We start from the raw sequence: 24,530 nt of genomic DNA, 5'->3' as shown, positions 1-24,530 counted from the left end.
TATATATTATTATTATTGTTTCTGCGTGTTTTAATCTTGGTAGTGATCAGTCAGATATCCGTGTTGATCATAGGCAAGTTGATGATCCGGCTTATATATTCGAAACCAGAGAAACAAGATCGATCGAGACATCCATCATCATAATTGGACCAATCATATTATCACAGGCTGGCGGCTGGCCTAATAATTAATTAAACTGATTTGTTATGTAGAATTTGATTATATTGAAGAAGAAATTTGAAAGCTTTACATTACAAAATTATAAATTTTAAAATCTATTTTAAAAATAAATTATGTCACGTGGATGATGTTTAGTGTAAAAATATTTAAATAAAAATATTCTATTATAATTATAATTATTATTATTATTATTATTATTAAGACGTGCATGCCTGCCTTGCACAGTCTTGCTGTTGTAAGGTTGGAAAGTCTCTTTCTTCTTCCTAACTTCCTGATTCCCCTACTCATACTCATGAAGCTATTGTTTAAGTAATTCTTTATATAATGATTACTCGTAGGCCATGCCCACCAACTTACAGTTTTTCTTTGATTGACCGCTCTGCCCTCCACCTTATCTTGCTGTGCATGCCTGGCCTCAATTTTTTTTTTTTTTTTTTGTATCAGAAAGACCATGCATACATACATACATACATACATATACGGTATCAGAGAGAAAATATCAGAATTGAAAAGGAAAATTACTACAATTGCTTCTAAAATGCGTTTTTAAAAAAATAAAAATAAAAATAAAAATCCTAGCTAGGCTGAATGCTTCTAAAATGCAGTAGTACCACTTGGCTGGCCTGTTGTGCAAATGATGCCTCCTGTTAAATGACCAAAATAGCAATCCCTCCTTTTTTAAAGGCTAAATTGGTCTTTTCAACCACATTAATTAAAGTATAAATGTGCACCTTACGCAATGCAATTATAGTTGTGCGTTTATCATATATATAATATTAATATTAATTACAAAAGGGGAGGAATAATTTATAGCGTCCAACAAACCTCTCACGCGTAAACAATAAGCTAATGGCCAAGTGCCAACCTTACCTTTTAAATTGAGTTCAAAAGACGAAAAGGGTTCTGAGAAACCTTTTCATCATCGTTTCCTCTTCTACGTACGTCTTCTTCCTTCCGGAGCTCATCAAGCTAGAAGTTCTCAGACTGACACACAAAGAGATCGATCGAAGCCAATCAATCTCTCTCTCTCTCTCTCTCTCTCTCTCTCTCTCTCTCTCTCTCTATATATATATATATATATTAGCGCGGAAAGAAATTAGATAATTAAGGCGGATCATCATGGACTGCTCTATATGTACATCAATGCCCGTTATATTAAGGTCTCCGAGGAATACAATATGCGGGGCTTGCTATGAGGGAGCTAGGGCCATAATCGACCTGGTGAACAACCACCTTCATAGTCATGATGATCAATTCGGAACTGATTGTCAACCAAATTCCTGTAAGGCAAGCTAGCTAGCTCCACCTCTAATTCTTGTTTCTACTTGATCGATCTCCGGTCTTACTTTAATTTCCTGCTTTTGTGCGCGTTTGATGATTTTCGTCGTTAATTAGCTGCTCGCTCTTGATCTTAATTTTCAGAGTTGTCACATGTCTTTAATTAAGTATATTAATTAAGTAGGCCATATCGATTAATTTCATAGGAAACTCTATTAATTAATGCGTAACCTTTTTCTTTAAGCACACCGTATGTTAGTCCTCCCATATTCGACATGCCCCTCCTGGCCTGTATATAAAGGTTGCCCTTGTATAATGATATATATGTATAATGATATATATATATATATATATATTATATATATATATATATATTATATATATATATATGTATATGTATGTATCATTCCGTACTGTAAGTTATGGGGATTTAATAGTTTGTACATGACCCATGGGCTCAAGATTATGTCATGCTGTGGGTTTTGCCCATCCGAAGAATCAGATACTCTCGATCGTTAGCTCGGCCTATTTGGAGATAGAATTGGGCAAACACTCTCATGTGCCAGCGGCTGCTGCTCCTCACCTCAGGCTCGCCTTAATTTTTTTTTTTTTAATTATTTTCTCGGCCAATCACTTTAAATTCTATAATAACTCAATATATATATATATATATATATATAAATTAAATGAATAACGTATATGTCAATGTAAAGTGGCCAATTCCATATATGCATGTCGCTCTTGCTAGCTACAATCTTCGAGAGATTATTATTATTATTATCATTGTTATTATTATTATTATTATTTGTAAATTTGAAATTAATTAATTATATATCAATATTGGAAGTATAAAATATTATAAGTCATATGAAAGAACAAATATTTCGTAGCTCTAATTTGGATCAGAGACCGGAAATTGCTAGCTACAAACCTATCATGTATAATTATTATATATATTGTCATGATTACAATTAAGGGTGTTATATACATTGATCATGGAGAGCTAGAAGAGTTTTAGGTACCTAATTAAAGAAGCCATGGAAAAGGATCTATTTTAAATACAAATCGAAAATATGATGAAGCTGTCAAATCACCCGTACTAAAATAAGATATATATTGTTTAATTTTACCATCATGATAATATGGTACGGGATATGCATGTGTCTAGCTAATTTCATGTTTCTCGATCCTCAGACACTCGGAGATGTTTCACGATGGATGTCGGATAAGAAGGACATGGAAAATGCGATAAAAGAGGAGCAAAGTTTTCTTAGGGCGGGCTTCTTCACTGCGCTTAGAGATCAAATTCACACCGATATTCAACTCAAGCCTGCCAATAATGGGCTTTCCATACCCGCTCATAGAGCCATACTGGTTACTCTCTCTCTCTCTCTCTCTCTCTCTACATTTTTTTTTTTTTTTTTTATCGAATTAGGGGATTCCTAGATCTAATAATTCGTGATCGATATCATTATAGACGTGATCGATATATAATTTATTAATTGACTTGGTTGGATCTAAAATTTGTAATTCACATATATTCTTCAATTAACATTGGTTAACTAATTTTCTACCTAATAATTGTGAAGTTGTAACAGATCGATCATATTATATATAATTTGGTACATATATTAATAGGCAATAAGATCACAAATCTTTAAGAACATGCTAGACTCGGATGTATGCAAAGCCCCACCACTGGACGCCATAACATTGCCCGAGTTGAGCTATGAAGAGCTGGAGTGCCTTCTGGAGTTCCTCTATATTGGGAGCTTGCCCACCGACAAAGTCAACAAGCATGTCAACTCATTGTCACTAGCAGCCGACAAGTACGAAATCCCATACTTATCCAAGTTTTGTGAGCGTCACATGCTTGGCTCTTTGAGTCCATCCAATGCTCTTGATGTTTTAGAGATCTCAGATGTTTGTTCCTACATATCTCTAAAGGAGACAGCTTTGAAATTCATCGTCAAAAACATGGACGAGATAGCCTTCGAGGCTAGATTTGAAGAATTTGCAATCAAGAACCCACATCTCTGTGTACAGATAACAAGGGCTTCGTTGATGGGAGCCAAAAAAGTTTAGAGTTCATTGTAAGGTCCGGCCGGGCATTACTGGAGTACTGGACAGAATAAGATCATGTATGCGTACAAATGCTTTAGATTAAAAAAAAAAAAAAATTACGAACCCCATGATGATGACGAGATTACCGAGCATATTAATTGCATGGTGGAATCATATATTAATCTTACGAGTAGCCCTACGTGAGTTTTCTTTACGATACCAAATTACATATTATATATAGAGTTAAGCATGCACCAACAAGGCTTTTTTTTAATATGAGATTTGAATAAATTAACTAATTGCGTTTGTTTTGCTTTTGATACGCCTCTCTACGTTAAAACCACGCGTTTGCGTTGCTTAATTTGCACTATCGATTAGGTTAAAAGATTGAATAGCCAATTCTCCTCCAGGCCAGCTGTCGATTCCATTGTTTTCCAAGATTAATCATGTTGAGTTTGGGTGAGCAATGACGTTTATACTTGTTAGGGACTAAAATAAACTTGTTAGGGACTAAATTGATTGGGTCCAGCGTTTTGAAAACCTATCACTAATAATAAAGGAAGAGATAAGGTAAGTAAGAGATAACTCAAAAGAAATTGGCTCATACTCCTAAAAGGAAAATGATTCACAAGGCAAGTTGAACTCTATCACTCCAAGGAAGAAAATAAATCTCTATAAAATGAGGAGATCTCCACAAATGAACGATGGACTCTTCAAGAGCTCGGGATGACTTCTCTACACCTGGACTAAATTCATCTATTGTATTGAACGATATGTGAGGTCAAGAAAGATTTTAAAATCATCAATCATAGTGGATTTTGTCTCCAAACAACCTGTGGACGTAGGCTTTTATGTCAAATCACATAAATTTATGTCTCTATTTATTTATTTCTATTGACTTATTTGCTATTTATTTCATGGATAAACGCAAAGAGAATCGTATCGAAGCCCGAATCATGATTCATGTAGGTTGGGGATAATTCTTTCCTTCATTCTGATCTGTTATGTGAATTTAGGCATTAAAAATTGGTACCATCTATGGGATTGACTCATTTTCTGCACCGGAATTGGGAGAATGATATTCTCTAACTCACGAGATCTTTCCCAAAAATATCATATAAGTTCCTCATCTTTGCACCTATAATTTTAACTCGGCAATACTGTTAGATCAGATTATATATATATATATATATATATATATATATATATATATATATGGAGGGACCCATGAAATGGGGCGTGCACTATGAACATGCACCAAGCACTAGGCGACGTATGCCATGCACGTTACGTGCTCGTGCATGGCCCAGCGGTATGTGCACCTACTTGGCCCCTTTGAGGACTGTCGCGCATGGCGAGTTCTCTGCCCACCGCCCCTATATGCGGTGCGTCATAGTCCCAACCACTGAACCCAGCACTGGGATAGAGCCAACTAGGGTTCCCCCGCCGGTGTCTCATCACGAACAACCTAGAAACATGTGGGAAACCACCCATCAGTTGCCTAGGGACAGTTGAGGCCTTCAGTGGCCATGAATGGGCCTACCAGTATTTTCTTTCACCGGCGATGCCCTTCCTGCATGATGACACACCTGGATCCGAAAAACAGAGGCAAGCAACATGCTGCAGGCTGCCCCACCCTCCAATGACTCACTAGCCAGCGAGGCTGTCAGTGACCGCCACATAGCTCGCCGGTGGCCTCTGTAACCAGCACTCCTACACCCCGTAGCTCCCTTTGCCGTGATGCTCCTAGACCCAAAAGTCGTCGACAAGCTCAACCACTGGAAGCTAAATGAGGCGTGGTTCAGCTGAGCCATGTATGTGCAACCGAAGCCAACCATTGACCACAACCTAGCTCGCCGGCATCATTTGTCTCCATCGTGGTGGACCCCAACCTCACTAGAGTTACTCACCACCGTTCCTCGCCGTTCTCACTAATGCACACTACTGGATGCTTGCTCGACTGTAGCTGGCCACAAAGGTTTAGCCATCGACCACCGCTTAGTTTGCTAGCACAATCTGTTGTTGGTGTGATGGTTCAAACCTCACAGAAGTTCTTTGCCGCTAGCATAAGTTGCTTACCACAGTTGCTCGCCCGAAGGGTTTTGCTCGCCATTTGTTCACAGAGAATTCCTAGCCAGTCCCAACGGGTCCTCCCCACCAACCAGGTCTGTCGTAAGTTCTTCGCCACCATCGACGTTCGTGAGCCATGGTGTAACTGCAGAGACGATGAATAGAGGGCGAGTTTGCTACCCACGCCCATCGTTAATCGCCACCCCTGTGGCAAGTAGCGATCTTGCCAAGAAACTCATAGTCTACGAAGGGTAATGAAATGCGACCAGCAACCTTGCATGGCAGGCAGCGTCCCTTGGCAAGCACCTATCCGGTCTCCACCGTGTCAATGCCCATCTTGCCATTAAGCTCAATCGCAAGCATGTGGAGTCAACCTGGTCCACACTCTCTGTAGCCCATAACTATTGTGGCGGCCAGCGAGTCGTTCACAACCAAGTTTGGATGCCACGGAAGCTCCCTCACCCATGGATAGAACTCTGAGGAGTCCACATGGCAAGCAATGTTGCATGGAGGGCAATGTCCCTTGGCAAGGCATCCTCCACCATTGCAGATTCTTTCTCACTAAGAAGATAAATGAAGTATACTGCATAGGCGTTTTGCAGATTTGCGATTCTCTCAATTGTGTATGAGTGCTCCGTCAACAACTGCATTGCCATAGGGAAACAACCGTCGCCCAACGCTCTCACTGCCAACTGCTCCCTACTAGATACACAGTGAAGCACCAAATTGCTCAAGTGGTTGGAGCATTAATAGTTGTAAAGTCAAGATTCACACAAAAAAATGGTGAAAAAAAATAGTACTCAGGAGTAAACGACCCCATTTCGCAAAAATCACTCGGTAGCGAACAACTTCAGTCAAAGGAACAGTTGGACACAACAACCAAATTACTCTGGTTTGTCTCTTTCAAACTTTCTATTTTATTTTTACTAACGAATTTGATTTGCGGAAGATTTTCTCCGCAAAACTCCTTGAGGTTCCACAAGAAACCTAGTGGTTGTACAACCCGAGAATATAATTTGTTGGGAATTACCTGCGTGGCAAGAAACACCGGCTGCGTAACCCCTCTCAAGCATCACTTATCATCTTAATTTGTTGTCATCAAAACAAACTGTTTGGTATTGCAAGCATCATGTGTCCTCATTATTGCCATAGCATAGTTGCCAACGGGCATCGCTCATTTGTCACCAGCTTTCACCATACTCAAGCGAGATAGCCAAGGTTTGCAAATCTCAAACTTGTGATTTGGATTATTTAATCTAACATGTTTGGTTTTTATTTTGGTACAAGGCGAGCTCTAGCTCTCGCCACATAGTGTGGTCGCATTTTGTCTTCCACCAATTGAGCTTAACTTTAACATCAATGCAATCGAGGCATCCTCCCGTCACGCTTTCATTGCCAGATTATGCGATCGAGACAATCTCCCTCTACATTCTTATCGCCAAGGTTACACGATCGAGGCATCCTTCTGCTACACCCGTCACCAGAGTTACTTGGTCAATGCATCCTCCCGATACACTCTTATCACCAAGGTTATGTAGTCGAGACATCTTCCTGCTACACCCATCACCAGAGTTACGCGGTCGAGGCATCCTCCTTCTACACTCTCATCGCCAGAGTTACGCGATCAAACATCCTCCCGTTACACTTGCATCGTCAGTTTTACGCGGTCAAGGCATCCTCCCGCTACACTCACATTGTCAAGATTAAGCAGTTGAGACATCTGCCTGCTACACTCTCATCGCCAGAGTTACACGGTTGATGCATCCTCTTGCCAAAAGTAAGCCGAGTGTCTTCACTCGCCACAACTGCCATAAGTGGGTTACCTTCGGAAATGAGCCTCTGAGGTCTTCAACCGCCTCACACGAGTGTCTTTCGAGAACGAGTTGACGGACTCAACAATCGCCTAAGATGAATCCGGGGGGTCAACGAGCTCCCTGACCACTTAAGCGCGAGTCACTACAAACAAACTCTTACATCTACATGAAAACAGAAACATTAATCACCAACAGAAAATCGTGATAATGGGCAAAACCCACTGAAGCCACCAAAAACCAAAAACGATCACCGAGCACGGAAATCTGCACACTTCACTAACCATCACATACAATCATCAGTGCACTCAATTATCACGCAAATGTTTTTACAAATAAACTTCACAAAAGTCTATCCTCGAAGGCCTTTACTACAAACTACAAAGTTCACAAATTCTTCTTGAGAACTGTTCATGGAGATCACCATTGCATTGCATAACAGTGACAAACTATGAACCAATTCCCAGAATTGCTTTTTCTACAGTTTCTTATAGGTTACCCACATCACCATTGACTTGAAGATTCTTAAAACCTTCTTAATAAACAAGTTGACCTTAAGAATTACGGATGTCTATTAGGGACTAAATTGACTGATCCAGCCCTTTGAAAACATATCATTAATAATAACGGAAGAGATAAAGTCAAGAGATAATGCATGAAAGAGATAAGGTAAGGAAAAATATAAACTTGGCTCAAACTCCTAAAAGGAAAAGACTTCACAAAGCAAGTTGGACTCTATCACTCCAAGCTAGGAAGAAAACAGATCTCTATAAAATGAGGAGATCTCTAGAAATAAAGGACGGACTCTCCACAAGCTTGGGATGACTTCTCTACGCCTAGACTAAATTCATCCATTGTATTGAGCGATATGTGAGGTCATGAAAGATTGTAAAATCATCAATCATAGCAGATTTTATCCTCAAACAACCTGTGTACGTAGACTTTTATGCCGAACCACATAAATCTCTATGTATCTCTTTATTTATTTCTATTTGTATTTATTTTATAGATGAACGCGAAAAGCACCATATCGAAGCCCAAATCACCATCTTAGGCCAGAGATAATTATTTCCTCTATTCGGGTTTGTTATGTGAATTTAGGCATTAATAATATTTTTCCCAAATTAATAAAATTCTAATTAATTTGGCCGTGAGGTGATCAATTACGTTCCTCATTAGTAGTGATATCGATCCTAGCTAGTTAGTTTGAGGCGAGGTTGATAATTTTCATCACTGGCGTACGTCTTCTTTGGTTTTTCCTTCTCTCGTGTATGATCTTCTTATATTCATCAGACTATGTGGTGATACCACGTACAGTTTAAAGTGATCTTGTCTTGGCATGACCAGTTTGAGGTATAAAGCATACACACAAACACACGTATATATATATATATATATATATATATATATAATTGCGGAACCGGACACTGCATAAATATAAAAAGACATGAAGAATAGTCTTGTACTACGTACGTGCATGGCTAGTAATTTTCTTGCGCTTCTATACTTCACCTTCTCAGATCGAAGAGACTTAGGACGTGTACGTAGCTACTAGCAAAGTTGTTCTTCTTGGTCGAGGCGTCACATGTTGTACCACGTGCTATATATTAATTTCCACTTTCTCATCCGTAACTCCATAATACTTAATTATATAAGTATGTAATGGCCTAGTCCATATTATAGCCCAGCCCATCATTTTCTTTTTCTTTTTCTTCCCCGTAACTTCCCCCTTCTCTGATTCTCTCGACAATTCCCTCGTAGCCTCTATCTCTCTCTCTCTCAATCCTCGGTATCTCTCTCTCTCTTCAATTCTCACACGCACAAAGGAGTCAAGGTCCCCCCCCGAACCACCTGTATATATGTTCTCTCTCTCACTCCGTATATATACATATACATTATTTTAATGTATATTATTTTATTTTTTCTCTCTTTCTCTCTCTCTCTAAATCGTACATTTATATATTCTCTCTCTTTTTCTATAACCTTTACAGCCACTGCTCCTTATTGTTTTATCACCATTATCGACAATATTAGGTAAACTTGCATGCCTTATAAATAGTATATTTAATAAATTTAAAATATAAAATTTGTTAATATTGGGTGTTGTGAATTGTTGAGAATATACCTAGTTGATTACGTTGTTAGGGTGTGTTGAAGATGAATTTAATATTCTAATGTTAGCGGTAGATATTAGCTAGAATTAATCTATATTTATGTCATTGTTATATGGTTGAGTATAGACATTATTTACGTTGAATTAATAAGGGGATATAGGCCATGTACGTGATGTCTTGTAACTTATTTGCAACCTAGAAATTTAGAATTTGTCAATTTTGGAGAATAATCTTTTAGAACAAAACTAAATTTATATTATTAAGGATTATGTGAAATTTTAGAGTTAAGTGAGATCATTTTAGAGTCAAAGCTGATGGATTATAATTGCCTTGAAATAGGTTCCTAGTGATCGTTGGCGAAGGAATATCGTGACTATTTTGACTAGAAATCGAGGTAAGCGGCTCTTTAATGGGTTTTTAATAAAAGAACTGTTGGTTTTGTTTGGAATTGTGCACTTGAATATTATATTTGAAACTTGTATAAATTTTGAATTTATGCACATTCTTATGTTATTTTGGCTCTGCTCGTAGAATTTGTGCAAATGTTGTAATGGTTGAGATGTTTGAAAAATGTTATGTGACTTATTAAATTTGAAAGTTAAATGTGAGCATGCTATTTTTTTTTTTTTTTAAATAAAGGAGGACGGAACCTCTGAGATTTATTGAAAACCCTCACTTTTGGTGGAGGAAAACCGTGGTAACATCAGCCAATTTAAACCAACCCGTGGTACAACTACTTGCCGTAAAACATAAAGACTTTACAAAGACCAAAAAAAACAAAGCAAGAAAACGGAGCAGACTAAAGTCTACTAATCCCTTTATCTCCCATTTCTGATACTAGGCAAACCAAGTTTTTCCAAACGTAAAATTCCTCTAAGGTTGTTGGGGATATCGTGATAACACCATTGTTGAGTGCAACCCCTTGCTCCCAATCGCGCCAAATAATCCGCCGAGGCGTTTCTTTCCCGATATATATGCATAACTTGCGAATCTACTTCTTTCAACAACTCCATTAGTTCATCCCAGTAGTCTACTAGATACCATACTTCACAAACCGATGTCTTCAACCATCTGACCACTACCATGGAATCTAATTCCAGATCAATGCGCCCCACCCCCATCATTTTAATCAAACGTATACCATGAACTAAACTCATAAGTTCTGCAATGTTATTAGTACCTGTAACGAGGTGAACCGAATATGCCATGAGCAAGTCTCCATTTGCATCTCTAAGCACTCCACCCGCACTTGCAGCACCTGGATTCCCATTTGAGCTTCCATCTACATTCAGTTTTAGATGTCCAGTTGCCGGCTTTGCCCATCGAACCAACTTTTGAACTAATCTTTTCGAAGGTTTAATTGGGATGTTGAGCTCCAATAGAATTATTTCATCTTGTCTCGACAACAATTTTCTCGCTTTGAGTTTTTCTCCCACTTTTGCAATCCATATCTTGATATTATACCACATGGTAACAGCTGAGTCTTTAACTCCATCCATACGTGCCTTACATCTTCTCAACTAGAGGGACCAAGTGACAATAGAAGGAATTATACCAAGCAGCTGCCCCATTTGGGATGATTTCGATGCCTTAGTAAACCAAACCTCTACTAGTTGGTTCCATGAACATCCCTTAATTCTGCCCAAGCCCATCTGCATAAAGACTCTAGTCCACACTTTCTTTGCAATATCACCATTTGCAAGAACATGATTTATGTCTTCATAGCCACCATTCAAACAGCAATCACATTTTGAGACTATAGGAATGCCAAACTTTCTAACTTTATCATCCACACTTAAAACGTTGTTGAAGACTTTCCACATAATAAACGAAAAATTCTTTGGAATACAAGGGTGCCATACCCACTCAGCCCATCTAACCTTGGAGGCAGTTACTCGAACACAGTTCCATGCACTCTTTGTAGAGAATTTTTCATCATTATTTTCTGTTCATACCAGCAAATCAGCCCCTTCTCTGCTTTTGCTTAAAACATCCAACACTTTTTCGGCTATTTCTTTCCGTAGAAGGCGACATAACATGGCAACATCCCAGCCATTCTCTATTTTGCAGTCTTTTACCTGTAAGCTTGGGGAATCACCTATAGAAATCAAGTTACACAAAAGACCCTCATCCAGCCTCGTGTCAAACCAGAAAGAGACATTCCCGTTTTTAATCTTCCATTTTGAATGGTTAATTATATTCGGGATACACGAAGCTATCATCCTCCAGAATCTCGAGCCTTTTCCTTGATCCACAAGTGAAATATGGTTATTTCTAACATATTTGGCTCTAAAAAAATTTTCCATAAAGAGTCTTCCACCATAATCTTCCACGCAAACTTCATGAAAAGAGACCTTTGAACATCTTTAAAATTTCTAAATCTCATTCCACCTTCTGCTGTTGGGAAACATAAATTATCCCATGACTTCCAATGATTTTTTGGCTTTCCTTCATGCATACCCCAGAAAAAATTGCACAGACATCTATTTATACTTTTCAACACCGAAGCAGGCACATTCACAGTAGATAATAAGTATATAGGAAGACTCATTAGAACATGCTTTAAGAGTAGTACACGGGCCCCTTTAGCTAACAACTTATTTTTCCACCCCTTCAGCCTTGACGTTATTTTTCCATCAAGTTCCTCTAGATATACAGCTTTCATTCGCCCAGTTGTGATTGGCACTCCCAAGTATTTGAAAGGCATTTTACCTTTCACAAAACTAGTGAGATTAAGGAGAGAACGACGTTGAGTACTAGTAACATATTTCGAAAAAGTTATAGAGGATTTGGCTTTACTAACCTTTTGTCCTGACCATTGCTCATAAGTAGACAGAGTATCCCTATGGCTCTCACTGACTTTTTACTCCCATTAGCAAAAACAACTATGTCATCGGTATACAGCAAATGCGATATCAGTGGTGTGCCTCTCGGTTGCAAGTAGGCTCTAATTTTCTTTTCTTCAAATCTCACCTTAAGCAATCTAGAAAGGATTTCTTCAAAAATGATAAATAAATAAGGTGAGATTGGATCTCCTTGCCTCAAGCCTCGACCACTTTTAAAAAAACCTTTTGGGACCCCATTCATGACAACTGAGAACCACGGATTAGAGATGCATTGCCTGATCAAACCACACATCTGATTTGAGAATCCAAAGTGCGCCATAACGTGTAAAAGAAAGTCCAATCCACACTGTCATAAGCTTTCTCCATATCAAGCTTCAGGATGATGTTACCACCCCAAACATGTTTGTTAATACTATGTGCTAGTTCCTGAGTGAGACTTATGTTGTCGAAAATGCTTCGGCCTGGAATGAAGGCTCCTTGTTCTGGGGATATAATTCGTTGGAGCATCGGAGCTAGGCGACTCACCAATATTTTTGAGCAGATTTTGTAGAATACCGAGCATAGACTAATTGGTCTAAACTTGTCAAAACTTGTTGGTGCCTCCACCTTAGGAATAAGAGTAAAAAAAGAAGCTGCAAAGTTCATGGGGAGATCAGCCCCCCAAAAAAATTCATGTACTGCACCCACCACATCCTTCCAAACAATAGGCCAATAGGCTTGGAAGAAACTAGACCCAAAACTATCTGGCCCTGGACTGCTGTCAACTGGGATGGAAAAAACTGCATCTTTCACGTTTTGGATTGAAGGGAGCTGGCATAAAACCTCATTATCCTCCTCTGTAATAACTACTTTCACCATCCTTGATAAATCCGGTAGTACCCCCACTTGCTTCTGAGCTAAAAATTGACTGAAATGTTGGACTGCCCCATCATGAATTTCTTCTGGTGTCTTTAGCCATTTGCCATCTTGTAATCTCATTTCTTTAACCTGCATTTTGGATCGAGCATTAAAGGCCCGAAAGAAACCTGTGTTGGCTTCACCTTTCTCAAGCCAAGTTTGTTTGGCTTGTTGTTGTAGACGGGTCTCTTCACGTCCCAGTCAGGTATTCAGTTCAATATTTAGTTCATTAAAGCCATCTTGCATTTTTTCCTCTAACTTCGCCACTCTGTCTTCCAAGAGCTTTATATTAATTACAGTAGAACCAAACACCTCCCTATTCCAACCTCGTAATATCTTTTTCAGTTTTTTCAATTTTATTGCCAATCGAGCCATCCTAATCTCCTCTAACCCCTCTTCCCAAACATCCGCCACACATGCCATAAAAGCCTCATGCTTAACCCACATTTGCTAGAATTTGAAAGGAGGAAAACCATATTTTGAAGAATGATTTTTTAAGCTAATCACCAAAGGGGCATGATCAGAAGTACTCCTAGACAAATATTCTAGTTGAGCCTCTGGGAAAACCGAAAGCACATCAGCACTAAAAAGTCAGTGATATGAACGTCTATGATATGAATGTCTTTGTGACATGTTTGACGTCCCTCATGGTGTGATGTCTCCATAACATGATATCTTTGTGGTATATTAATGCCCTCGCAGCATGATATCTTCGTGGCATGATATCTTTGTGGTATATTGGTCATTTCCCTATTATTATGTAGCCTTGAATATGACATTTGGCTGAATATGTTGGTTGAGATAAAATTATATTGCCCACATTAATTTATTGAAAATTCATTCACTCTTTATAGTCAAGAAAATTGCCATGCAACTCCCACACCCCCATTAAATTGCTACTTATTGAGCACGGGACAGCTCACCACTTTATTTCACATATTTTTCAGAGTTGTAGAAAGTCCATTCCTTTGAAGTGATAGCTTTTGAGCCAAAAATTTCAAAGTGGACTTGATTTAGTCACTTGAGGTTGGAAGTTTTGGAGCTTGATAGTTTTTGTTGCTTGAAGATGATTTTGGTTGTCCAGAGAGTTTTCTTCTGGCTAGTCATGTTGAATATTCATGTGGTAGATCTGGCCGTATTAATAACCCAACCCATCTAGTCGCAAAATTAGGGGATCGAAGATCTGTCCAGGATGATAGGAAAACGACCAACAATCTAATATACGATTAATTTCTTTTCACCCAGCCCCTAAAAGACATAAATGGGATCGAATTACATGATATCTTATTTATCACGCGACGATAAAAAAAAAGCTGAGTCATGAGAAAGAATACCCGAAGCCTCAATTAAGTAGATATGCAGATGTAGATTCCATTAGAAATTAAGCAATATTAAGCCCTGCCTACAAATTAAACAGGACGATAAGCATATGGCACATCTCAGCACAAGAAATCCTGTACTCGCGCATGCAATATAAAAGCAAAGTCTCGCAGCGCATACTGACGGCCTAATAAGATGTATGTTTATGGTAAAGGGAGAGATACTTGTTTACTTGGTGTTTGCTATTGATCTTCAACCAATTTCTAATTCAATTTAGAAGCTAATTGGTTCTTGATTAACAACATTGCCCACGTAATAATAAAAAAAGGAGAAATTGAGTAAAAGCAAAAGATCATGTATACGGATGTTTGATTATTCTTGTTCAATACTTCCACTCCAATTCTTAATAGCCTGCACCACTGTTTCTTTCACCACTTCAGCATCAATGATACTTTCGGCTTGTTCTTCATTCTGGAAAAAAAAAAAAATTATCAGCAGTCTTACTTTGCTAGTTAAAGATGAAATACACACGCGCACACAGTACATGCAGAGTTAACGAGCCCGGTTTACGTATGTCTAAGACATAAATTTATTGACTTACTTCTCCTCCAACTGCTTGTAACTGGAAATTATCTGCACAAGAAACCCTAGCTTCCAGAACGTTAAGACCCAGTTCTTCAAAGGCTTCCAGTATGGAGACGAGCAGGCCTGGGCAACTTTTCTCTGATAACACATTTATTAGGAATCCCTTGTCTAGGGTTTCCACCGTAGCCTGTGGAAATGTAAACTCAAGATAAATTACTAGGTAGGTATATAAGGCAAATAAAAATGATAAAAGTTTTTTTTTAAATAATAATAATAAATAAAAAAAAAAAGAGGGAAAAAGAAGAAGAAGAAGAAGAAGAAGATCAAGAATGTGAATCGGAAGTGGTTAGGGTGGGGGAGAAGAAAGAGGAGATGCTAGAATATACCACAGGCAATGGATTTTGGTCTCTTGAGGTCTGTTGATCACTCGTTATATCTTGATTCAATCTCTCCACTTTCTGTTTTAGCTCTTCGATGTACTTTGATGCATCTACTAGGATTGAGGTCTCGTTGAGCTGCCAAGCATGCAAAAGTACCGTAACTCGTGATTTAGAGCCCAATTGAGAAAATTTTATTTTCCTTCACGATGGAATTAACTAAAGTATTGCAAATGTCCCAGAAGATTGTATTTTTAAAAAAAATCGTTATCTGGGTTGCTGATATCCCCTATACTTGTTTTATATATGATTACATCTAGCTAGCAACTAGGAACGAATTTAATCTACTTACCTATATTAATGCATCTATAAACTCTTATATATAGTTTCCTAAACGGTGTCATCAGCGAAAAATAACAAAGAGACAACATAAGAAGAAAGTGATTAAATATACGCAAGGCAATTGTGGAATTAGACCATAGGAGTCAGGAGTGAAAGTGCAGCAGTTCAGAAGTTTGAGAAGATGTCGAAAGAAGACCAAAGGTGAAAAACCAAGAAATTATAACACTAAAAGAAAAAAGATGGATAGCATATTGATTATGCTCAATAGAACTACTCTGATATAAAATTATGACCTAATCCGTGAAAATAGGCAAGAAGAAATTAAGCAATGGAAGCAAGGCCTCAGGAAAGAATGCAGGGCATTACAGCATGAGAGTTAGTAATGGAACGAAGTAGTTGCAGCTTCTCATGCAGAGCTTCTCTCTTGTGCTCCCTAGAAACCATGGGTAGTTTACTTCTATCTTTATCCTTCTTTCAGCTCTTTATTTCTCTTCCTATGATATCTGCAAAGCTCTGAGGCTGTTTAAATGAAGGGGAAGAGCTCTCAAATCGATATGATCTCCTGTTCGCTTCCCACATGACTGCATCAGTTTCTTCACAACTAGATACAAAACTACATGAGCTGAACTTACCACACTACCCTTTCGGTAATTATTTGAAAAAACTAGAAATGTCTTTTTTTATAATGAAAAAGTTAGAAATTAGGGAGGAGTACTGAGTCCAAAGGTGATATGACCTTCGTGGTCCCATTGCAAATTGCGACACCCAAGAGGTGACATATATATTAAGAAAAGAGACTTTAGAAGAGATTTTATAAAAATTATAATATGCAAAATTGATTTGGTTTTACGTGATTGATAAGTTAGTTTTATTTTATAGAATCGACTTCCAACACCGAATTTGATCTATATACATATATATTATATGTATATGCGTGTGTTTTAAACCATCTGATCAGAGTAACGGCCATATTATAACAGCTAGATCTACCACTGGCCACCAAGAGTGGTGAAAGAAGAAAAGAAGATTTTCCTTGGTGAAAAACATTGTTCATTTCTTAAAATAACCATATATATATATATATATATATATATATATATTTCTGTAGCCACTTTGGGTTGGGTCTGAAAACTGCATGCGGAAAAAAAAAAAAAAAAAAAAAAAAAAAAAAAAAAAAAAAGAAGATGAGCAGCATTTTCCTTCGTAAACTAACAAATTAACATATCATGCTCCAGGTTTTTTACACGACTGTTGTCTTGGAAATGTTATCTACTTTTGTATACAAGTACTATCAAATCAAGGTTTTGTACAGATTTAGATAGTTTGTTACTAGTTATTATCAACTATAAATAGAAGATAAATATGAAAAGATCAGTAACTCCACACTGCAAATTCATATATATGCATGCAAAAAAAAATCTCAACCCAATTGATTAAACTTGAAATTAAAGCGGAGCTAGGAGTCAATGCTAGCTTATTTCTTCAATTTTTTCCAGAAAATGGTTATGAGAAAAGGAGGGGGCAGAGCTAGGGATACGATAGTAAATAGGGAATTATGAGGTTGGCATATATAACTTGACGAGAGGTCGAGGCAACGCGGAGGCTAGGGAATCGAAATTAGCTCGTGACGGTGGATGAGGGAGGGAGTGAAATTGGCCATCGAAAGAAGTGAAGAGGAAGCAACAAAAGGATTTTTAGTTGGGATTTTGGAATGCCTCCAAACAGTCCTCACGGGGCTTTTTAGCCTCCAGCCCTCCTGATCTCTCACAAGCTGCCGTCATCCTAATTTTGTCCTCTCTCTCTAGTACTCCTTCTCATCTTATAACGTTATAATTGAGATTGATAATCTTTTCTTGGAAATTGAAACAACTATTTAGCTTGCAGCTTGCTGCATCCCTAAATCTCACGTTCAGTGGGAAAAATATGATAGAGATTAAATCATTTATATAAAGGTGTGTTGATCAGTTATGTTGATTATGTGGAAAAATATGGTTGAAGTAAATTATCTGTTAACCAGGGAAATTGCATTTGCCTTTGATGATGTTTTTATCTTTTGCGATCTTTTAAAGTATGCATGCATGCTGCATGGTTGTACTTAACTTGCGGAAAATGACTGTTTATCTATTAATGCATGCGTTACACTGTGTGTGTGTGTGTTTATATAATGGATGAATCATGAATGTGAATGGTGGTCACATCAAGCGCTTTTAGGCTTTAAGCTAGAGTTGCCGGGCGGATTGGTCCGGCATGCATGCAGATGATCCAGTGTTACTGGTACCAAATTAGGGGCATCTCTGAAGAAGAGAGTATCACGAGATGTCATCAAACAGTTCATGCGCAAGCTTAGAGCTAGCTAGCTGCTCCTTATTGCTTGCAATATTGTCTCTATTCCACACGGACAAATCACGTACGTACACACCCATATTCACATGTGTACCCATTAATCATTGCAACAATACAATATTCTCCATACATATCCCTGCTCCAACCTTGTGATCTCTTGCTTTTTCATATATAATTAATAATAAAGCAGTTACCCATCCTTGATTTTCAGATTCTAGATCACTATTACGTCGTCCTAGCTAGCTATATATTCTGGCCTTTAATTTCCAGGCCACTACTATATATATCTATATATATATATATGTACCAGCTTATTTTCCTGTTCAATCGCTAATTGCCTGCATATATGCTCATGATCATGTATTAGTTTATGATGATGATGATTAGTCTCCTGTTTTTCTAATATATATAGAGTAGTGCGCTGCTCATGTAGATCCAGTAATGATGGTGGTGATCATATGATGTGCATATATATATATATATATATATATATATATATATATATATATATATATATATATATATAGTAGTATTTTCCAGATTGACTATTTTCTTGATTTATTTTCATTCAGCAGTACTAATATTTTCGTAAAGATAACTTACAATTCCTTGAACAATCGTGCATTTCCATCCTTTTCCTGAACTCCTGGATACTGTATCCATCACACTATAAATCGATCAACTTGCAATTTCATATCTAGACCTTTCCGAATTTATTTTATTGGTATTGGGTGTCTGAGACAAAATCTCAACCAATTTAATTCAGAGTATACAAGTTTTCAGTAAAAAGTACTTTTCCGCGGGTAATGTAACGAGTAATGTTTTTGTTGATTTTTCGATCACTTGTTTTTCAAGGACTTTGAGGTTTAGATATGAGTCGCACTCTCCGCACACTTCACATGATTTTTTTTTTTTTTTACTCAGCACATGAGATATACTGTGGCTATAGGCTGATGTAAATAATTACATTTTAGATATATATGCCATTCCACCACTTCCTACCACCCACATGCCTCTGATCTGAAAGCTGACTACTGACTGCTTGCAGTATATTCTTTGTAATTAATCTATGTAATCATATTATCTTGTTTGGGAAAAAAATCAACATTTATTTCTCTTTTTTAGCCCTCATGATACTGTATATCATCCATCGCAAAGTTGCTAATATAACCGTACGGAGTCATTCTATTCGCAAGTCGTTGCAGAGGATATATACCACTAACATTACAAGATTTGATTTGTAAGAATTAAATTCTTAAATTTTTTCTAAAATCAAATCCTAACATATCAACGATATATATGCAGGATGATGTGTCAAACAAACGGCTTGCAAATAGAGTTTTTCTAATTGCCATATTCAGCATTTACCCTTAATATTTATTGTTCTTAATTGGCTATAATAATAATAATAAAAACTATCCTTTTGCATGAAGATCAAGTACTATAGAAGTGTCGTTCTTGTGACATGCTAGCAAAACTCACGTGATGAATCGCACTTCGGGAAAGTACACTGATCACATGCACATATGTGACCGTGAACAAATACAATAAAAGTATAAAGTTAGTGATAAATGCCTATGCGCAGAGGGGAAGAGAGAGAGAGAGAGAGAGAGAGAGAGAGAGAGAGTTCTTTGTTGGCCATTTTCTTTTTAGCAATATCAAAGAATCTTCAAGGATAGTATAAGCAACGTAAGACAAGAAGCTGCTGTTTGGCTCTAGCTAGTGTGTGTGTTGTGTGTGTATACATACATATCTATATATATATAGAGGAAGGAGCAGCTAGCTGATCGATGATTTATAACCAGACTGATCATGACAACGAAAATTAAAGTTGAAATATATATAATATAAGAGAATGACAAAATACAAGGTTCCTAGCACCACCAAAAAGAAAAATATAACATTTATAATGATCAAGTTATTGATATTCATGAGCTAGCTGCATGCATGCTAGCTTCTCTTCTTTATTGAAGTCATGTATATATGTATATGATGATGATAATACAATTAGTTGTTTTTAAAAGAAGAGAAGTCATTATCATGAAGCAAATTCCCTAGCCTCTCTCACACACGAGTGAGTACGCACTCGCTATCTTAGATATAGAATTTGAATAAAGAGGTCGCTGTCCATCGGTTGTCACCGTTAGAATTCTAGGCGTCATCAAATGCTACAAACTGGTTTGTTGTCATAACCCTAGCTGTTGCGTACTGCACAGCGAGAACCGTGCATCCAAACAAATCAGCCTCACACTTGGACAGCTATATTACTTCGTCTTCTTCTTCCCCCTAATTAAATTCTTCTTTGACGAATGGAATTGCAAATAAATTAATTGACCAGTAGATATAGCTACTTGCATTTGTATTCTTCTGATCTGGGTTTGCTATCTACATTACAAGAATTTTTTTTCTCTCTCTCTCTCTCTCTCTCTCTCTATATATATATATATATATAGATATATATATATATACACATGACGGCCGGGTCTGTTTCAAACATTAAATCAAGCTAGCTAGCTCAGATATTAATCCACATGCACCGGTATATATATACATGCATGACTTGTATGTTTAGGATTGTGAAAAGAACAGACAAATTAATCACGAATACGGTACAGTAATTAATATATATGCTGTATGCTGAACTCGATCTACGATATATGTTCATCGCAGCGTGCGTGCATCCCCCGAAATTGTGACAAAAAGGGATTGCACATGCATGTGGCGTCAGTTGCAGCCATCGATCGAAGGCGAAATTATTTCAACTACAAATTATTAATTAGGACACATACAGTACTGACAATTGGTAGTAAAAATATAGGGATATTGCATATCACAACAAATTACGGGATGCCCCTTAGTTGTCCCTTATTCCACACATGTAATGTGAATTAATGAGGGCAAGTGAAAACAACCAAAAACCACACACGGGCACAGGAGACAGACCCCCCTATCATGGCCCATATATATATATCAACAAGACATATCAGAGAAGGAGTTTTCAGTTGCTGCGTCTCTTTGTTGAGTACTTTTGGATAGTATATGAAAGGCATCGATTGTTGCATTTCAGCCTGATCATCATGTGAAAAACCTTTTGAATTTCTGGAGTATTTTAGACTTTCAAGCGTTTTGGAAAATGACCTTTCTCCAATTTTCTTACAATAGGCGGCCTTCTGTTTGATTTGTACAGATCAAAGTTGTAACAGTACAACAAAAACGACATATAATCATTTGGATAGACAAAGCTTAATTCGCTGACTCCTAGTATCTGTATGCTAATGAGTGCTTGTTTCCGTGGTTTAATTATTGGCGATATTAAATGCATAATTATTTTCACTATCATCAAATTAGACACTTCCGGCCAATCTACTGTCAAGAGCAAATTATCTGTACATTAGTAATTCTTCATTGCGCCACTTAAGTCAAGAATCCCTAGCAAAAAATACGGAGCGGAATATTTTAGCGATCAGTTGGCGATTTTTGGGCGATAGGAGGGCGATTTTTTTGGGTTGCCATATTGAGTGTGTTTAGGGTTGCATGGCAGCCACAGGTGGCCCCCAAGTCATGTCGGTGGTGGCAGCCCATCCGAGGTCCTTCACAGACATGGTTTCAGCATCACCCCAGCCTCTTCCCAAGGTGGTGGTGCCGTTTCGGCCTCTCAAGATGCTTGAGGTGGAGGTTTGCATTGTATTTTCGAAGGATGAGATCGAGAAATCTACGGTGCCGTTCCAGTATTTGTTGGTGTTGAAATTCTTACGTCTAAGGCCATCTTTGGATTCTATTCGGTCATTTATCAAAAGCAGATGGGGTTTGCTTCACCAACCTGTGGTCTCTTCGATGAGAAGGCGAAGAAATGTTATTACAGCGCCGATTGGAAGATTCCTGAAGAGGGATAATCCAACAAGATGTGCAACTCGTACTGATGGTGCGAGTGTTTGTGTGGAGATGGATGTGACAAAGGAGCCTTTGAAGGGGGTATGGATTAGTACGATGATAAATCCTCAGAGTTTCTATCAGGAAATTGTGTATGAGACATTGCCTGCATACTGCATGCGATGTCATGTGCAAGGCCACAATGCGAAGACCTGCAAATGGGATGATAAACGACGAGAAGTGAATCAAAAATGGAAGAAAGATAATGGAAAGTCTGATCATGTGTGGACTCGAAAAGAAGCAAAGGCTGTGAAACCTGTTTTGCAGAAGGGGGAGTCTAGTAAGATGGGAGAGATGCAGATTCAGAAGAAAGACAGTATACTAAGGGCACTGAAATAGAAAATCATGAGAATAAAAAAAATGATGGAAGACATGGAAATAAATAACCTTGTTTTTAATACAGATACGGAGGCTATCAAGCTTAGTAGAAAACCAATTGAGAGCAAATAGACAAAATTATGAGATTGGAGTTTTTTGCTCGTGGGCTTCCTATGGTACTACCATGACCTTAAGGTATGTATGCCCCAACCTGGGGCAATTCAGAGCAGCTCTTATTTTTACCACTGTGCCCTTACTTAGTAAAAAACCAATTGAGGACAAAGTGGCAAAGTTATGACGTTCTAGTTTTTCGCTCGTAGGTTTCTTATGGTACTACCATCACCTTAGGGTATGTATGCCTTAACCCGGGGCAATTCAGAGCACCTCTTATTTTTACCATTTTGCTCTTGCTTAGTAAAAAATCAATTGAGGTCAAAGTGACAAAGTTATGAGGTTGGAGCTTTTTGCTCGCGGGCTTCCGATGATACTAGTATGACCTTAGGGTATATATGCGCCAACCCAGGGCAATTCGAAACACTTTTTATTTTTACCACTTTGCCCATGCTTAGTAGAAAACCAATTGAGGGCAAAGTGGCAAAATTATGATGTTCAAGTTTTTTGCTCGTGGGCTTCCTATGATACTACCATCACTTTAGGGTATGTATGCCCCAACCCGGGACGAATTGAAGCAACGCTTATTTTTACCACTTTGCCCTTACTTAGTATAAAACTAATTGAGAGTAAAGTGGCAAAATTAAGAGGTTGGAGTTTTTTTTTGCGTGCTTCCTATGGTACTACCATGACCTTAAGGTATGTAGGCCCCAACCCAGGGCAATTTGGAGCATCTCTTATTTTTACCATTTTGCTCTTACATAGTAGAAAATCAATTGAGGGCAAAGTGGCAAAGTTATGATATTCGAGTTTTTCACTCTTGGACTTCCTATGGTACTACCATCACCTTAAGGCATGTATGCCTCAATCCGGGATGAATCAGAACAACTCTTATTTTTACCACTTTGACATTGCTTAGTATAAAACCAATTGAGGGTAAAGTGGCAAAGTTATGCGGTTGGAATTTTTTGCTCGCGGGCTTCCAATGATACTACTATGACCTTAGGTATGTATGCGCCAACCCGGGGCAATTCGAAGCACCTCTTATTTTTACCACTTTACCCTTACTTAGTAGAAAACCAATTGAGGGCAAAGTGCAAAGTTATGACGTTCGATTTTTTCGCTCGTAGGCTTCCAATGGTACTACCATCACCTTAGGGTATCTATGCCCCAACCCGAGGCGAATCGGAGCAACTCTTTTTTTACCACTCATTGACTTATGGCTCCAATGACTTATGGTTCTCGGCTTCAGCTCTTCCTCCTCTCATTCGGGGTCTTACTAGATTGCATAGGGGGGACTTTCCTTATGTTCGGAAAAATTGTAAATGAATTAGTTTGGGGACTAAGTTGTTTTTATTATTTAAAGGGATTATAAGAGTGTATAGGTGCAGGTTTTTTTTGTTGGCATTGTTGTGGGGTGGGTTTCTTGTCAATTAATTTTTTTCTAGTATCTAAATTGTTACCATGGTTTTTCTCTACCATAAGTGAGGTTCTTTTTCAATAAAATTGGGAGGGGGTCACTCTTGGACATGTGACATCTTTTTCTTTAAAAATAAAAAATAAATAATCTGTACATTACCTGATGCATGCAGCTCCTCATGTTCTTATGAGTCGCTTGATTTTGATGACTTTTGATAGTACAAAACTTAGGGACGACAGGATTGGCGTTGGGCCGTTGGGTTTGTTGGCCCCTTTAAACCCATTTCCAGTTCCACGATTGAAGCTGGTTGTCAAAGAAAAAAGAAAAAAAAATAATGATGATAAGACTCCTTCGTTAAATCTTATAACGTACAAGGAAATCTGAAATTATTTTCTTTGCGTTCACTCTATAAGTGCCCGTCATGTTTATTTTAAAAGAAATAAGATAAAGAATATCTTTTGTTGTCAAAACATTTTGTTGTCTTTTTTATTTTTATTTTTTTGGCTTCGGAGACCCGCACGGAT

At 37.9% G+C, this 24,530-nt stretch overlaps 2 protein-coding genes and 1 long non-coding RNA gene across 4 annotated transcripts; 1 reads left to right on the top strand and 2 right to left on the bottom strand.

The window, feature by feature from the left end:
• The first annotated feature begins 1,057 nt into the window (after nt 1-1,057).
• On the top strand, nt 1,058-3,736 carry LOC121239150 (BTB/POZ domain-containing protein At3g56230). Of its 2 annotated transcripts, none has more exons than XM_041136302.1 (3): nt 1,058-1,462; nt 2,653-2,832; nt 3,097-3,736. In XM_041136302.1, exons 1-3 carry the CDS (start codon nt 1,424-1,426, stop codon nt 3,541-3,543), a joined length of 666 nt encoding a protein of 221 aa, XP_040992236.1. In that variant the 5' UTR covers nt 1,058-1,423; the 3' UTR covers nt 3,544-3,736. The 2 variants fall into 2 exon arrangements, with proteins under 2 accessions (XP_040992236.1, XP_040992229.1); XM_041136295.1 differs by having other exon boundaries at nt 1,063-1,467.
• LOC121239169 lies at nt 1,094-8,828 on the bottom strand. The gene is made up of 2 exons (XR_005935252.1): nt 8,782-8,828; nt 1,094-1,221 (listed from the first exon to the last, which is right to left on the bottom strand). It is a non-coding gene; the product is annotated as an uncharacterized LOC121239169 (long non-coding RNA).
• A 6,003-nt stretch (nt 8,829-14,831) lies between these two features.
• LOC121239161 lies at nt 14,832-16,451 on the bottom strand. Its single transcript, XM_041136317.1, has 4 exons — nt 16,251-16,451; nt 15,552-15,680; nt 15,182-15,352; nt 14,832-15,051 (listed from the first exon to the last, which is right to left on the bottom strand). Exons 1-4 carry the CDS (start codon nt 16,326-16,328, stop codon nt 14,953-14,955), a joined length of 477 nt encoding a protein of 158 aa, XP_040992251.1. The 5' UTR covers nt 16,329-16,451; the 3' UTR covers nt 14,832-14,952.
• Between the last annotated feature and the right edge of the window lie 8,079 nt (nt 16,452-24,530).

Source organism: Juglans microcarpa x Juglans regia, chromosome 1D (assembly GCF_004785595.1).
Source record: "Juglans microcarpa x Juglans regia isolate MS1-56 chromosome 1D, Jm3101_v1.0, whole genome shotgun sequence".
In the NCBI taxonomy this organism is placed as follows: domain Eukaryota; kingdom Viridiplantae; phylum Streptophyta; class Magnoliopsida; order Fagales; family Juglandaceae; genus Juglans; species Juglans microcarpa x Juglans regia.
Note: the sequence above shows the minus strand (reverse complement) of the source record. Positions and strands in the feature narration are given on the sequence as shown.